This window comes from Leptonychotes weddellii, chromosome 7 (assembly GCF_054177405.1).
Source record: "Leptonychotes weddellii isolate Sample4059 chromosome 7, ASM5417740v2, whole genome shotgun sequence".
Lineage (NCBI taxonomy): Eukaryota > Metazoa > Chordata > Mammalia > Carnivora > Phocidae > Leptonychotes > Leptonychotes weddellii.
In genome coordinates, this window is record NC_138375.1 from 53,166,040 (window position 1) to 53,183,040 (window position 17,001).

Consider the following 17,001-nt stretch of genomic DNA (forward strand, 5'->3'; position numbering starts at 1 on the left):
AATCACACACCCTGCAGACCTCAAGCCTTGTGTTGGGCCTTCTCTCCCATGTCTCTCAGGAACTCTTGATCCTTTTTTCCCCCTCACTTCATGTTTCAAGAAACCAGTAGTTTTTACTGACTCCACACCAGACTTGTCCAAACCCCATGAATGGAGTAATCTTTGCCCCAGGGAGTAAAAGTCAGGAATAAAAATAAAACACACACCAGGGAGTAGGGCTGAGTTTATGGTATTCACAGGAACATCTGATAGCTCTCCTGTGACACATTTTAATGATATCAGATAATGACAGTCTGTTGAATCAAAAAATGCACATTATTTATCCCATAATGGTGAAGTGGCACTGTAACATTTTTAAAAACCATCTTAGAAGTTTTTTCTTAGAACCTCTTGTTGAGTTAGAGAAATAGGCTTTGCCAAATGCCCAATTCTGTCTTTGCTTGTTCTGGCAAGCTGGCATCTTGCACCCACTTTCCCCAAGCGTTTCCTTTGGCACAGTCTGAGCCTGACTAGAACATAAGGGTAAGTGCCACCAAACCAGGCACTGCCCCAGCTTCCCAGCCATCCGAGTGCACTGTGGGGGAAGGGGGGGATACTTTTCTGGCCACCTAGAAGGTATCATGGGGTCTGTCTCAACTTTCACTCTTCCTGGATGCTCACAGTGGAGTAGCAGGGAGAAAGATGTCCTGGGTAGACCCCTGGGTCTGTTCCTGCCTCTGGTGTTAATTTGTTGGATGACCTTGGTCTCTGGTTTAGACACTCCCTTTCTCTGATTCTCAGGTTTATCCCTCACCAGGGATTCTCTCAGGTTCCTTCAGCTCTGATACCTGAGGCCCTGTGAGTTTTGAGGGGCAGGTCCACTTAGGCTAGGGGCTTCTCCTGCCAGCAAAGGCGACGGGTGGCTGCTCGGCCATAGGGTTCAATCTGATGGTAGCTTTGTACCTGGTGGAAGGCGAGGTTAGCTCCATCACCCTCCTGGCTGCTCCTGGGTTCCGAAGGGTCATTCTGGGGGATTTCCCCTCTTTCTCTGGCCCTAGGAAATCTCCCTCTCTTTCCTTGCCCCTCTTTTCCTTGTCCCGTCCTCTTTCTGAAGCATCAGACTCAGGTTCCCTTCTGAAATTGAAAAGGCAAAGCCATCTTCTACATGGGCCTGTTGGCATGTCAGTCACGGCAACAACGACAGTCGTAACAGCTTACATTAAAGGTTGTTAGTTTACACTTTACAAAGAGCTTTTAAATACATCATCTCATCAGCCATTTTAGGGTCCCTTGGTTGAGTCAAAGGGGTTCTCCCTTCCCCTGAATCCTGCTCAGGGGGAACCGAGCCCAAGCCCCCTTTCACATATGCCGGTCCCCACACGCAAACATGGACCCATACTTTGAAGCATGCAAGTTACCTGACTGAACTCTTCCTGCCCTGGGAGACTTTGTTTCTAGAATTTGGCTGTTGAAATAAGAGCGTTTTAATCTGCGTTTGTTAGAGAAACTTGCTTTTGGGGAGAATTTTCTTAATCTTGCATTAGGCATTTCATAAAGTCAGGGCTTCCAAAATTGAGGGGAAGGCTCAAAATCACCCTCAAGCCACATTAAGGACCTGGTCCTTTTGGCTGTGCTGGCTGATTGCAGCTGGGTTCGGAAGTGGGCACAGGGCATGGCTGGCAGAGGCAGGCCTTGGATTCTGTGGGGGAGGCCGAGGGAAAGCTGGTAGCCTGGCAAGTCTTCCCAGAGGTCCGTGACCCTGGTTGCGCAGCTCTCAAGATGGTAGGCCGAGTGGGCTTCCTGTTATGTGGAGAGTGGCTAGCTGGGAGTGTTGGCGGTAGAATAAGCCTAGGGTTTACCTGCGTGGGTGAGGTGGGCTGACGGCACGAGGGATGGGGAAGGGTATGGGACAGATCTCAGGAAGAGCCCTTTCAGGAGAGAACTTCGGAGCTACCACAAAGACTTTTGGGACCTATCTGGAAATTGGCATTGTTTAGCTACAACAAACTCAAGTGAACAACTGGGAAGCCCCCAGAGCCTTTTTGGGTGGCAGAGCGCTCTCTCCTCTTCGAAGCCTTGTCATCTTTGCCACCAGTTCTCTTCCTAAATCAGAGCTTGTCTTGCTATTCCCCTACTTAAAAACCCTGCAGGGTCCCTGTGTTCTAGCCTGCCATACATGGCTCTTACTGGTTGAACCCTTGCCTTCATGTCTGCCCCCCTTGATTTCTGCTCCTCAGTGTGCATCCCACACTCCTGCCACCCTGGAACTCTTGACTGTTCCCCATACTGGGTCTTTTCCCTGTTTCACTGCTTTTTAACAGGCCATTCCCTGGAAAGTTCAACTCCCTTTCTTACCCCTGCCCCGGCAGACTCCTATTCATCCCTGAAGACCCAGGATTGGAGATTTCCTAGTCTGGACAGTGACTTCCCTTGTTTATACTGCCATGAGGGGACTCCTATAATAAAGCTGTTGTCCCATGATTGTTTTTGCCCTGGACTGTAGGATCCTCAAAGGCAGATGTTTCCTTCCCTTGAGGAGTAACTTCTGGAGTTAGGCAAACTGGGCCCAAATTCTGGCTCTATAATTTATTAGGCATCTGTTTTTGTGCAAATTCCTTAACTCCTCTGTGCCTCAACTTTCTCAACTGTAAAATGGGTTACTAATGTCTTTACTACAGGGTGGTTTTGAGAATTAAATATGTATATATATGTATATACAAATACACATATATATACATACTTAATATATGTATATATCTAATATATATAAATTAGAATGGTATCTGATGTATAATGTAAGTACTAAGTGAATCTATCTGTTAATAATATTAGAAACACATCCACCATAAGTACACTAAGTACCTGGAACATAATGTATATTAGTACACACATTTTTAAGTAAACTCTTCCATTTTATTTCTCCCTCCTTTTCCCTCCTTCCTTCTCTTCATCCCGCTCTTCCTTATGTTCTTCCCTCCCTATCCCTTCTTTCCCTTCCTCCTTCCCTCATTTTCCCCTTGCCTTGTGCTCTTCCATCTTCCTTTTCTGCCTCCTTCTTGATTCTTGGAATCTTTAGCCCACTGTTGGTCCTCACAGAACCACTAGGCTCCTCTGGGGAACCTCCATGCTGGAAGGTCCTCTGAGCCCCACATTTTCCTGCCTGACACTTCCACAGGGGAGGCTCCCAGGGCAAAGGAGGGATGAGTGAGAGACAAGGAGTTGGTGTGAGCAGCTGAGCCCCTGAGCCATCTGTACTAGGCTGAGGGGAGCTGAGAGACAGGGGCAAGTCTCCCTCAGGCAGGCTGCCTTTGCTCACATTTCCTGCTATGTAACTCTGTCTAGAAGCTTTCTGGATACTGGGGAACAGAACAAGACTTGAACACAAGCAGGAAAAATAGTAAAGAACATCTACTTTCTTTTCCTGGTAGGGCTTGTCCTATGAACAACCTGAATCTCTTGCGTTTCTGCTCTTTAGAAAAGGCATCTAGAGCTTTGAGTCTTACTCTTCTACTTAATCAGAGATGTGGCTTAAGGCAAGATACAGAGTTTGAGAGAAGCGTGTTTCCTTGTCTGTGAAATGGGGCCATCTGGCTTTACCCTTCTTATGGGAGCAGGGATTGCACGGAGCATGGATTACACGGATAAAATCAGGTACAGTACAGATATGCGTTGGAAAGTGTTGCAGATGAGCAAGGCGTTGTGATGACAACTTATGAGGGTGGCCTGGAGGATCAGGTGGCAGAGGCTTGTTTGTCCTATAGCAAGATCCTCCCAGAACTTTCCAGAGTTGGACTTCTACCAGGGCTATGGGCAGGCTGGGTTCCTGGCCTTCCTCATCTCTGCAGCCCTGGCTGCCTGCTCTCCTAGTACTGCATTCCAGTGTGAAATGGGCTGGAGGGAAGAGGATGGGTCAGAACCTTGAGAGGAAGTGCCGGTGGTTGGGGCCTGAGGAGATGGCCTTGACCCGTCTTCCGTTGACTCACCTGCAGAGGGGCAGGGAAAGAGGAGGTGTTTTAAAATGTGGCAAAGCAGGCTCAGATGAAGCCTGTGGCCGAGTTTCGAACAGCCCCGTAGTGGCAGGCAGGGCCAGCCCGGAGGGAAAAGAGGGGTCTGCAGTAGGTTCAGACCCCGCTGGCGGCCTGGGGCAGGTGGGGGCAGCGACTGTGAGGGGGAGGCAGTGGGGCTGCAGCGGCTTTTCCTGGAAGGACGGGCTTTGGCAACCAGGGCTTGAAAGCTGGGTGCTTTTAGGGAAGAGAAAAAGAGTCATCAAAAATAAGAAGAAACAAAGAAAAATCTTTTCCTTCTCTTCCTCTTATCATTCCTTTTCCTGAGCTCGGTAAGCAGGTCTTGGTTTCTGCTGACACGATACTGTTTCATCAACATAAAAACGTCCTTCTTCCTCCTCGGACAGGCTAGCACTTCTTTATTCTTACCCTTTTGTTTTAAAACATTTTTATTAGTCTTTTTTCTTAAAATTTTTAACAGCTGTTTATAAAAACGTGACCAATACACAAGACTTGGTAAAAATAACTCACTATATGGTACATATACTCAGACGGTGTGATATATTTATATAATAAAAGATGAAAATAGTCACTTTCCATAATAAAAATAAGTTCTATTTTTTGTTTATTTTACAATATACTTAATATTCTCTTCTTCTGCTTCCTCTCCAGCTTCTACTTCTTCACCTCGAATCTCGAGGGGGTCCCACATGGCTGTCCCAGCCCCACGAAGCTGGAGTCTGAGAGGTGGGGGGCAGGCGGGCCGACGGCCTTAGGAACACTGGCGGCAGCCACACTCTAGGTGTCTTTCCACCTCTTCCACGAACGAGGAGCCGTCGGTGCACTGGAAGACGTATTTCCGCCGCTTGCTGCGGGTAGGCTGGCAGCACTGGGGCCCACAGCCCCCACGACACTCCAGGATGGGCACTCGGGAGGCCGTGGCACACGAGGCGTAACCTCTCTGGCGGTGGATCACCTCTCGGACAACCTCCCCCCGGCACGGGTTCTCTGCAGAGGGCGGAAGAGGTAAGGTCAGGGCATGGGTGGTACAGATGATCAGCCAGGGTCCGTTCCTGGGCAGGCTGTTGGGAAACATTTGTGTGGTGTGAAGACCCTTTGTACTTCTTCACGCGTCCCTCCATCTGCCCGCCCACTAACCCATCCAGCTGTCCCACAAATACGGAGTGCCTTTTTTTTTTTTTTTTTTAATTTTATTTATTTATTTGAGAGAGAGAATGAGAAAGAGCACATGAGAGGGGGAAGGGTCAGAAGGAGAAGCAGACTCCCTGCTGAGCAGGAAGCCTGATGCGGGACTCGATCCTGAGACTCCAGGATCATGACCTGAGCCAAAGGCAGTCGCTTAACCAACTGAGCCACCTAGGTGCCCCGGAGTGCCTTTTCTGCGCCAGCCTCGCTGCTAGATCTATAACTAAGTCCTGAGCATTGCATGGTGACAAAAGCAGGCCCCGTCCTTCCCTTCAGGGAACTCAAATAGCACACTAGACGTGGCCAAGTACTAGGCTGTGGGCTAAATCCTGTCACCAAATCTTGATTGTGCCACCTATACTTAGAAACCAAATTAAATGTCACCATTAAAAACCCCAGGTGATCAATTACATACTGGGATTCCTGGCTTTGCTGAAAACCAGGAAGTGTCCAGTTTGGCCCAGTCCCCACTGGTATAGAGTTGAGATACTAATTCTATAATCCCCAAAGTGAATGTGTTTGTAAGGATAAACTGAGGTCGGGGCTACACCGGAACAGAACAGGGCGAAGCGCCTGATGCAGCCCAGGGGTGTGTCTCTGGGACATGCTGCCTGAGAGGAGAGCTGAATGAGGAATTAATGAACCCTGACAGCTGCTTGAATCTTCCACTCCCCGCCGTACTGTCCCTGTGACATTGGGAAGAAGGCTAGAGCAAGGCCCTGAGGAGAATGACGAGCTTAGATCCCCAGCCCTGCAGCCTGAAGGAAGACATCGGCCATCCTTGAGCCGGTTTCCTTGTTTGGAAAATGGTGACCCATTTCCCTGTTCTTCCTACTGCTTCACAGGTTACGAGCCTCAGAGAAGACTGAATGAAAAAGGGCTGAATGCGTTTTAATGAATTATGGTAAGCATGATGTAATTTCTTTAGATTATGAGATTGTACACACAGGCACTCACTATCTTGTAACAATGTGGGACAGGGGACGAGAGCCGATGTGGCAACGTGGTCACTGGGCAGTCTGGTGAAGGGAATGTGAGCGCTCTTTATCTTCTGACAAGTTTTCTGTTAAATCTCAAATTATTTCAAAATATATTACTTAATAAAAATTTTTAAAACCTGGTCAGTTTGGGTTGAGAACAGTATTTCAATGACGTATAAATGTGAAAGTCCTTTAGAGACCAACAGGGTGGTCTGCCTAGGAATCTGGGCGGAGGGAGGAAGACTTCTCCGTTTCCACGCAGGGTAAAAAACCCTCCAAGGGGAGGTAGATTTGAATTTTGATATAGTTCATTTTGAAATAGGCTCAAATACAGGAAAATAAAAACTGAACACACTACACGGGCCAAGGGCATGGAGGGGAGAAGGGGGGAGGAAGGAGGGCCTTGCTGCGCTGTGGTGCGGGGCTAATTAGTTACACAGAGTGCACAACTGCTTCAGAGAGGGAGGGTGTTGCCCCCATTTTCAAGGTGAAGGGACTGAAGCTTAGAAAGCGACGCCACAAGATCCTGCAGCCCACCTCTGCCCCCGTGGCCTCTCCCGCCCCTCCCCTGCGCACAGTGGACCCACCTTGCTCGCAGTGCTCCCCACTGAAGCCAGGCTGGCACAGGCAGTAGGGCTCCCCTCGATCTGAGGAATGGCACTGCCCCTGGTGACACTTGAAGGCAGAGCAGGCGCTGGAGTCATTCTTGCGGTCACACGTGGCCCCGCTGTAGCCTTCTGCACACTTGCACACATACGAGGTCCCGGTTGCTACACATTTCCCATGGTTGCAGCTGTTGGCAGAGGACAGGATGAGAAGGGGGAGGGCAGAGAGCGGGCCGCGGAGGCTTTCTCTGTCCACCGCAGCCGGGGCCCAGGCTCAGAGCGGGGCGCCCAGAGCTGTGGAGCCTTAGGTCTTCTCCATCCCATGGTCCGCCGGCTAGCCCAGGGGCCCAGCCTCAGCGTCCGACCTGCTGGAGGCTCGGATCCCCCAAAGTCAGCTGCCAGCTGGGGCCACGAGGCTGGCTGGCTGGCCATTTTACAGGCATTAGAAGTCACCTATCCAAGTGGCAGGTCCCTGCTCCGAAGCAGTGAAGCAGTCTCTAAACGTTTTAATTGCTCTGACACCTGAATTAACAATGTCACGGTCACCGCCACCACCCGGCAGTGCCAGGCATTGGGCTGAGTGCTTTACACCGGACATCATTCTTAACCTTCTACAGTCCCCCTCTCCTCTGCTGCTTCGATGCCGCAGATAGTCTTAGGCACATCTCCAAGACGGAGAAACGGATGCTGAAGTTCACTGTCCTTCTGCTTGACGGAGACAGGTACTCTCAGCTAGGTGCTCCCACACCGTGTCTCTAAGGGGGAGCTGCTCCTGCCCGCTTGAGCAGTCACAGTGATCTGGGTATGGTCTGACTGCACTCCCTCCGCCTTTCCCCAGGGCCGCTTCTCGGGTGGGGACGGGCTAGAGGCAGGGACTGAGTCCGTGCGGGGAGCCTGGCTCGCAGGACACTGACCTGTGGCCCAGACAGGGGTCCCGGGCCTCCTGGTCGCACAGTGGGCCCGTCCAGCCTGGGTGGCACTCACACACCACGCTGTCCTTCTCCACGGAGTGGCACAGGCCGTGCTTGCACACGGTGCAGGACTTGCAGCCCGGTGACACTCCCAGGGACTGTGGCGGGAGGGCCTTGAAGTCTTGCAGCTCGTTGTTGATGCGCACCTCGTGGATGCAGCCGTGGAAGCCACCCAGGGGCCGGTCCGTGCCCTGGCGCAGGGCCAAGAGGCCCGTGGAGGTGGGGATGCCTGGGGGAGGGGTGCCAGGACAGCCGCCTGAAGACCCTCCCCTGCCCACCAGCCCAGGCCTCTCCTCAGAGCGCCAAGGAGGTCTCCACGTGCTCACAGTTAAGCGCTCCCAGCTCTGGGCCTCTGCTGTTCAGGTAGAGGGAAGGGACCAAAACCTGGGACCTTGTCCACACAAGGACTCCTATCCTTTGCCTTGCACTCTCTTTAAAAAAATGTGAATTTGTTGCCAACATTTTAAATATAGAAAACTTCCCACAAAAACCCTTATTTCAAGCTGCTCTAGAAAACAAGAGAAGATTTGGCTAGCCACAGGGCCACAGTGGCTGGACAGAGGAGGACCACCCCCTCCAGGCAGGGAACAGAGGGTGTATCCCATTCCTCTGCTGTCCCCACCAGGCCTCCCCTGCCCCTTGTCACAGCCCTGCAGAGCACAGGGTGGGAGAGCGAGAGTTTGGGAGAGAACGGGTGTGGGGGAGCAGCCTTGATGTGTGGAACTTCGGGGATCTTCAGTGGGGGGAGAAACTGTGTCCCTTCTGGGACTTTTTTCTTTTTTTAAAGATTTTATTTGAGAGAGAGAGAGAGAGCACATGAGAGGGGGGAGGGTCAGAGGGAGAAGCAGACTCCCCGCTGACCAGGGAGCCCGATGTGGGACTCGATCCAGGGACTCCAGGATCATGACCTGAGCTGGAAGGCAGTAGCTTAACCAGCTGAGCCACCCAGGTGCCCCCTGGGACTGCTCTTGACCGAAGGCTTTCCCTGGGCCCTTGGCACCTGGACCAGCTGTTAACAATGCACATTCCTGGGCCTTCCAGGGGGGCATTCCTTGGCAGGGAGGTTTTGGGAATCTCTTTGTTGAACAAGCTGCTCTGGTGACTTTTTTTTTTTTTTTTTTGCACATAACCCTTTTAGTACATACCCTGGGCTGCATTTCAGGCCCAGGCTCTGCCAGCCAGGTGGCTACTTCCTTTTCGGCCTGCATCTCAAACACGTACTACATGTGTCACCTGAGCCTCACAGTGTCTGACATGGTGGCAGAGCAGAGGGAATGTGACCTGAAGTCTGCAGATGGTGGGGCCTGGATTGACCTCCATCTCCTCCCTCCCCATTCCATCTTCACCTCTTCCCACCATTCCCACCATCTTCATCTCCTGAACCACTTGTACTTCCCCAGAAGGAGCCTGTCTTCTCTCCTTTCTCCTCCTCCTCCCCGCAATCTGGCTGTTTACCCTTTAGGGATCAGCTTGGTTGTCACTTCCTCCAGGAAGCCTTCCCTGATAAGCTTTGGCAGTGGATACTGAGATCAGGGGAACCCCAGCCAGTAGGCCGGGGTGGGTACCCAAACACAGAGGGTGGGTGGGAGGTGGAGGTGGAGGAGGTGGAGATGGGAGGGGAGAAGGGCCTTACCTCCGAGGTAGAGGGGACTGTTGATGCCTACTGCCGGCTGCTTCTGGAGCTTTCCCAGGCTCTTGGGGGCTCCTTTATCCACCACCAGGTTCAGGGTCTGGTTTAGCATCACCAGCTCCACGCTGTGAAACTGCCCATCATTCACAGTCTCCACACTGGGCAGAAGAGAAGGGGCGAGAATGAGAGGGTTTGCTGGGTGCCTCCCACAGCCAGGCACTGGGCCATGAACTTGGCCAACATTACTTGCATTTTGCTTTATTTTTCATTTGGAAATAACTTCAAACTTAAATAAGTTGCAAAAGTAGAAACAGTACAGAGAGTACTTGTTACACGCATAGATTCTCCTATCAGCCCCATTTGCTTATCATTTATTTTCTGTCTGTATGTCCATCTCCATAGCCATGCATACACATATATGTATATACATACGTACATAGTTTTTCTGAATCCTTTAGAAGTTACATACCTTACCCTTATCCCCAGATGCCTCAGTGTGCATTTCCTAAGGACATGGATAATCTCCTACATAAGTACACTGCAATTTTCAACTTTGGAACATTGGTACCACACTTGTATCTAATCAGGCTGAATTTTAATTTTTCAGTGGATCCAAAAATATCTTTATAGCATTTTTCCCCTTCCAGTACAAGATTCAGCCTAGGGTCAGGCTGTGCACTCGGTTATATTATTCGTATTTCTTTCTAGAATTTAACAGAGTTAAGCAAATGCCTTCCTCAGACCGCCTTCTCAATTTTTACTCTATGGCATGCCACTAGGACCATTATTAACATGTTTTTCTTCAGTTGCTCCATTTCCCCCTTAAACATCAGTAAGAATATAAGCTAGCAGGGCGCCTGGGTGGCTCAGTTGGTTAAGCGACTGCCTTCAGCTCAGGTCATGATCCTGGAGTCCCGGGATCGAGTCCCGCATCGGGCTCCCTGCTCGGCAGGGAGTCTGCTTCTCCCTCTGCCCCTCCCCGCTCTCATGCTCTCTGTCTCTCATTCTCTCTGTCTCAAATAAATAAATAAAATCTTTAAAAAAAAAAAATATATAAGCTAGCATTGTTCTAAAGAATACTGTCCATGAAAAGAATATTTCAGGGTTATTTATATTTTTCCTAGTACATAAGGAAAAAAAAAAGATCTCAAAGTGTCAATAGTTTGTCTCATCTAAATTCATCTCCTGCACCTTCAGCAGTATGCTTACCGTATGTGGATTACTAATACCGTACAACACTGCTTCACATGTTAATAGCATTATAGAAACGAGGAAACGGGCTCCTGGGGGGCTCAGTTGGTTAAGGTCATGATCCCAGGGTCCTGGGATCGAGTCCCATGTTGGGCTCCTTGCTCAGCACAGAGTCTGCTTCTCCCTCTCCCCCCCCACCCCGCCCCCACTGGTACTGTCTGTCTCTCAAATAAATAAATAAATAAATGAAATTAAAAAAAAAGATGAGGAAACAGAAGCTCAGGGAGGTCAACTAATGCTCCTAAGTCCCCACAACTAATGAGTCCTAGAGCAGGATTGTACACTGAGGTACGTCTAGCTTCAAAGCCCACATGTATGCCCCTTTCCCATGTTGCCTCCCTCAGTCCCAGCAGGCCCTCAGTGAGGGCTGATGAAGCACAAGAGCCAGGCATCGTGCTGAATGGCTCTCTCCTATTACTGGACCCTCATCATCGTTCTATAAAGTGGTGTCAGATACCCCATTTCACAGGTAAGATGACTGAGGCCCAGAGAGGTGAAAGGATTTGTCTGAGTTCACCCAGCTAGTATGTTCCAGAGAGAGAATGCATAGGCAAAACTTTGGACTCCCAAAGTTCTGCTCTTTCCACAATTCGATCCTTGGCTGGGGCTGGGAGGGAGCAGTTGAGTGCAGGTGATAGGCATTTGGAAATGTGGTACTCCTCTCTGAAAAGGGCCCTCTGAGGAGGCGGCTGAACTCTGCCTTATCCATTCAAATGTGGGTGGTGAATACGGAGGCTCCGTGTCCACTTGAGATCTCCCTGACGAATCCCCTAGTAAACTGGCTCCAACAAGAGGATCCCGTGCCAGATCACCTGGCAGGCAGGAGCAGCCTCAGTGACTGAAGTGAATTTCAGCAAAGAGGTGAGGAAAATACTTGGGGGAAGAGAGGCTAAATTGGGGTGGAGCAGAGAAAGCATAGTCTGTCCTAGCCCCTTGGCGGGACTGCGACCACTCAGAAACAGAACCCATCTGGTCTCAGTCTGTAAAAGGGGGAGAACAACCTGACAGAATTACCGTGATGATTGAATCAGAGGACGTACTTGAAAGTGCTTTGTAGACTGTAAACTCCTGGGAAAACGTGAGCCCTTATCAGTAGTGTTAGTTGGAGTATTAACAACCATAAGAACCTACCATTGCCTGCAAACCTAGTGACTCCTGCTCTGGGAGAAAGTGGTGGTGGAGGGGGACATGCAGGAGCTCAGGACCCTCCCAAACCCATCATGAACTTTCTCTTCTCTCCCATCCATCCATCCTCCATCCATCATCTACCCTTCCAATCCTCCATTTCCCATCCATCCATCCACCCACCCACCCACCCACTGAATGTCTGCTAGGAACCGCATTGTCCTAGGTGCTAGGGATCGGTGGCAAACAGGACACTCAGGAAGCTCACATTTCCTTAGCCTTTCCTCTAAACCAAACGACCAACATATCAGTGTAAGGTCAGGTCAAGAAATAGGGCAATGGGGGGTGGAGTGGTAGCTAAGGGTCCATTGGAGGATCTCATTTGTGATGGGGAGCCAAGAAGTCATACGAAGGTAGAGCTGTTCTATTTCAGTAGCTTCTGACTACTCTGAGTAGTGAGCTGAGGATAAGGCGGAGACCTGTGTTCCCACAGACGAGTCAATGGTGGGTGGGGGAATGAGGGCTGGTGTGCAGAGACTACAAGCTTCTGACTTGGAATCCTAGCACAGTTTTTAAACATACATGCAAGAACATGCAGCTGTATCCCCAAACCATTTGGTAAACTGATGCTGTCCTGAATGAGCTCCCCATCCCCTGAGCCGTGTAACTAACGCTGGGTAGCCACCTGTCAGGGAATCGTAGAGAGGCTGGGACTCTGGGTGGGTGGTTTTGGCATTCCCTTCCAATATTAAAATTCAGGGAGTCTGAGGCAGCTGCTTTTCCATTATAAACACACACAGACATAGCAAACACACACCACTAACCCCTTCCTGGCCACGGGCTCCAAGCCCATTGCTGCTTTCCTTCCTGTGCTCCCTGTGCTCGCCCAGGCCCTGGTACACCCCCACTGAGGGCCCCAGCCTGGAGACAGTGGTTTGGTAGGAGCTGCAGGAGCAGAGCGGATGGGAGCCACCCCCCTGCCCCCGATTAAGTGCTAGGCTCCCCAGTGCCCCAGCCGCTTGGGTCTGTGGAGGGTCTCCTCTGATTCCCACAAGGGAGAGTCCTAGGCAGGCCCCTTCCTCCAGCTATACTCTTCTGCTAGTTCATGCTCGGGAGTGGAGAGGTCTGGTCTCACATGGGTCTTCCAACTGAGGGATCCTGGGCAAGTCCCATCACTCTGTAAACCCGAGTTTCTACTTATACACTACAGCAATGGTGTGGATGTCGACCTTGCCATGTTCTGATGGACAACACATGGTCCCTGATACCTAGCAAGCGCTCGAAGGTGGAATGATGATCTCCTCCACCCTGACCCTGGGCTTGCAGGAGCTGGGTGTGGCAGGAAGGACAGAGTTGGGGGGCAGGTTCATGGACCCTGGAAGAACTCTTCTACTGACTCGCAACCTTCCAGCTGCCCAGGGCTTTGGGTTTCTGTCTGCTTCCACTGGCTCATAACCATCTCTGAGGAAGGCACTCATGAGCCCCATTTTACAGGGAGGAAATCTAAATAACTTGACCAAGGACACATTGCTAGGAAGTGGTGGGATTGAGGTTCAAAGTCAGGACTGGTTCCAAATCCAAACTTCCCATAACCTGTGCCAGTAGGTGCTCATGGGTTAATAGGGTCCTGGAAGTGATGCCTAAAGCCAGTGGTTTTCAGACTGTAGGTCCCTGGAGGTTTGGGGTAGGTGGAGCTGCAGTCCCTGATTTTTCACCATTATCTCACAAATCAGGATGGCTCCGTTTCTTACTTTTTCCCCCCTTTTCCTACTGTGGTTCCAAGCCCCATAATTAGTCTCCTGGAGAGGCACGTAGGGATTACAAGGGGAGAAAACTGGGCTCTGAGAGCCTTCCTTCCTTCCCTCCTTCCTTTTTTTTTTTTTTTTTTTTAAAGTAGGCTCCTTGCCTGGGTGGAGCCCAACACAGGGCTTGAACTCACAACCCTGAGATCAAGACCTGAGCTGAGACCAAGAGTCAGACACTTAACCGACTGGGCCACCCAGATGCCCCTCTCTTCTTTTTTTTTTTTTTTTTAAAGATTTTATTTATTTATTTGACAGAGAGAGAGACAGCGAGAGAGGGAACACAAGCAGGGGGAGTGGGAGAGGGAGAAGCAGGCTTCCCGCCGAGCAGGGAGCCCTATGCGGGGCTCGATGCGGGGCTCGATCCCAGGACACTGGGATCATGACCCGAGCCGAAGGCAGACGCTTAACGACTGAGCCACCCAGGTGCCCCCTCTCTTCTGCTTTTAATATCGAGTGCTTTACAGGGCTTGGCACTGTGCTACTCTGTGCTAAGCACTTGACCTGCATTCTCTCATTTAACCCTAACAACCCCCACACGGGAGGTACAATTTTTTCTCCATTTTAGAGATAAGAGGCCTAAGGCTCAGAGACTTAAGGTGTCCAGCTCACAGTCTTAAAGTGGAAGTGGTGCAGGCAAGACTGAAACCCAAGCTCCGAAGCCACAGGACTCTACTCCACTGTGGGATGAACCGTCATTTCTCCAGGTACTGGGCATGTTCACCTGGATGCCGAGTTGTGGCCACTAGGTGGCGATAGAGCCTCACAGGACCAAATAGTCCCTTGGATTTCAGTTAAGCAGTAGCCTGAGACCTCAAGACCACACTGCAGGGACACCCGCCCCCCTGCCCCGCCCCCGCCCCGCCCCCAACTCCTGGACCCTGGCTGCCTGGTCCCACTCTCTCTCGCCCTGGCCTTCATGCCTCAGCATGGTGGGAAAGTGGGTTCTGGTGGGAGCCTGACCTGGGTTTGAATCTCAGCTCTGCCACTTTACTGGCTTGTGTGCTTTGGGGCCAAAGACTTCATCTGAGCATCATGTTTCTCATCCCTAAAATAGGAGTGATGACGCTTGCCTGGGGCTTGTGGTGAGGGGCAAGTGAGACAAAGACCTTGGCAGTGGATGGGATTGTGGTAATTTAGACTCGGGGAGCATGCACTGTGGGCTAGATAGAGCTCTCTTGTGGCCCACATTTAAACACTGAGCTATTTCACATAGAAACCCCGAGTTTCTAGCTTCTCTTGATGATCTACATTCTCACATGGCAGGATCTGCTGGAGCTGAGGTCAATGGTCCCTTCGGACAAAGCCTATGCTCTCCAGGCTACCACCGTCCACTTGCCCCAAGTCTGTTACCTCACTTGGCCCCTAGGCCTCGCCGTAGGAAATAATGCCTGAAGTCCCTCTGACAAGTCTTGGAACTCAGGAATAGTGCAGCCTGTTCCCATGCTGGTAGAGGCTCAGACAGGCTTTTCTGGGTGTTTGCCTTAGGGCCTGGAGTAGGACCTTGAAGCACCAGCACCCCCACCTGTGAATGCAGCTGGGCAGATGAAAAATATCAGGCACCCCATAAAGGTGGTTCAGTGTCCAGCTGCCGCAGGCCTGTAAATCCCTGCTGGGAGTGCTGACTGCTCATTCTCACTCAGGGGGCTGTCCGGGGGCCCTCAGTGGGCAGAACTTTGCAAGCTGCCAGCTCCCCTGAGTAAATCAGCTTTGGTTTGACACCCTGGCCCTGAGGCTGAGGAGGCCTTTCTAGATGGCCAAAGGTCACCACAGCGACTCTGTGCCCTCCATTAACCCCAGCCCCCCACAGCATGGCTTCTGTGCATACTGATGGGGTCTCCCCCGCCCAGGACCTTCTCACTTCTCCACCTGTGGAAGTGCTTGTCAGCCCTGGCCCCAGCCTCAGCTCAAATGTTACCTCTTCTTCCAGGGAGCCTTTCCTGATCCTCAGAGCAGAAATGTCTGCTCCTTCGATGTCCCATAGCATGTACCAGTGTCTTCTGGGAGACCTATTTTATTCTGCCTGTGTGACTACTGCTTGTTTATACACCTGCCTTCTTCCCTGGACTGTGTTTTGTCTAACTTTGTGTCCCCCATCCCTCGCCCAGGACCCGGCCCACACAAGGCACCTGGGAGATGTTTACTGAGTGAGTGGAAGAGTGCACTGGCTGGCCGCCGAGAAGCCTAGAAACAAACCCATTTTATTTATTTATTTATTTGTTTGGTTGTTTGTTTATTTATTTTTAAAGATTTTATTTATTTATTTGACAGAGAGAGAGACACAGCGAGAGAGGGAACACAAGCAGGGGGAGCGGGAGAGGGAGAAGCAGGCTTCCCACGGAGCAGGGAGCCCAATGCGGGGCTCGATCCCAGGACCCCGAGATCATGACCTGAGCCGAAGGCAGACGCTTAACGCCTGAGCCACCCAGGCGCCCCGAAACAAACCCATTTTAAATGCAGGATTTCTGGAGCCTCGGGCCTTTTAGTCTGTGGGCTGCAGGACACTAAGGGTCTGTCGCTAGGCTTGGCATGCGGACCTAGGCATGGGCATCCTTCACTGGGTTTGTCCCATGGGTAAGAGAAAGAGCCTGGGGTCTCCCCAGGGCTCCGTGCTAACCCTCAGCCCCCTGGCTCCCTGACAAGGGCTGGAGGAGAGAGCAATTCCCTAGGTTCCCATTTCATTCTCACATCCCAAGGCAGGCGTCAGCAAAGGGTTCCAGCATTCTCACTGACAACATCACCCCTTTACCGAACCACCCCCCAATAGCTAACGTCAGTGTGGGCTCCCAGCTCCCAGCTCTGGACAGAGCCCAGCCTCTCTTGAAGCCTGGCTGTCCCCTTCTGTCTGTGACATGCCCACATCAAGGCTCATTTTGCCAAGCACTTTCTCACCCCCCAGCCCTCAACAACACCCCCTGAAATGCATCCTGCGATTATGCACAGTGCACAGGGGAGGAAAGTGATGTTTCCAGAGTGCGTGAAAGAGCTCCCTACTGGGACACCAACAGTCCTACCACCGAGAAGACTGTTTGGAAACAAACCCATTTTAAATACAGGATTTCAGGTGTGTCTGACACCACAGGCCCATGACCATGACCAGCGCTCCAGAAACACAGATGCTGGGAGGCCTTGACTCCAGGGAACTCTGAGGCTCCTGAGGTGAGCTCCTTCTCCTGGTGTCCATTGTACCCAACTGTCCTAACCTGGCCGGTTCCCTCCACCCACCGTCTGCTGTGCACCTCTGTTCTGGTCCACCCCTTTGTATTGTCCCTTAGGCTTGTCATTGCTCTTCTCCCAGCCCCCTTGCCCACCTGTTCTCCCTGCTCATGTAACTCCACCCTTTCTTCAAAACCCATCACAAATGGCCTTCTCAGGCTTGGGCATTCTGTGTAAGCTGGCACTTCTCAGACTTGGGCATTGAATCACCTGGAGGCTCCTTAAAACAGAT

At 51.2% G+C, this 17,001-nt stretch overlaps 1 protein-coding gene across 2 annotated transcripts in view; it reads right to left on the reverse strand.

Moving 5' to 3' along the window:
• Positions 1-219: 219 nt before the first annotated feature.
• Positions 220-17,001, reverse strand: part of SLIT3 (slit guidance ligand 3) — a 592,271-nt gene continuing 575,489 nt past the window's right edge. For both annotated transcript variants that reach the window (XM_081826287.1, XM_081826286.1), the window contains 4 exons: positions 9,379-9,533; positions 7,689-7,974; positions 6,757-6,962; positions 220-4,991 (listed from right to left, as the gene is read on the reverse strand). In XM_081826287.1, coding sequence (XP_081682413.1) covers positions 4,756-4,991; positions 6,757-6,962; positions 7,689-7,974; positions 9,379-9,533 — 883 coding nt within the window. In that variant the 3' untranslated portion in view covers positions 220-4,755. The remainder of the gene's footprint in view (positions 4,992-6,756; positions 6,963-7,688; positions 7,975-9,378; positions 9,534-17,001) is intronic.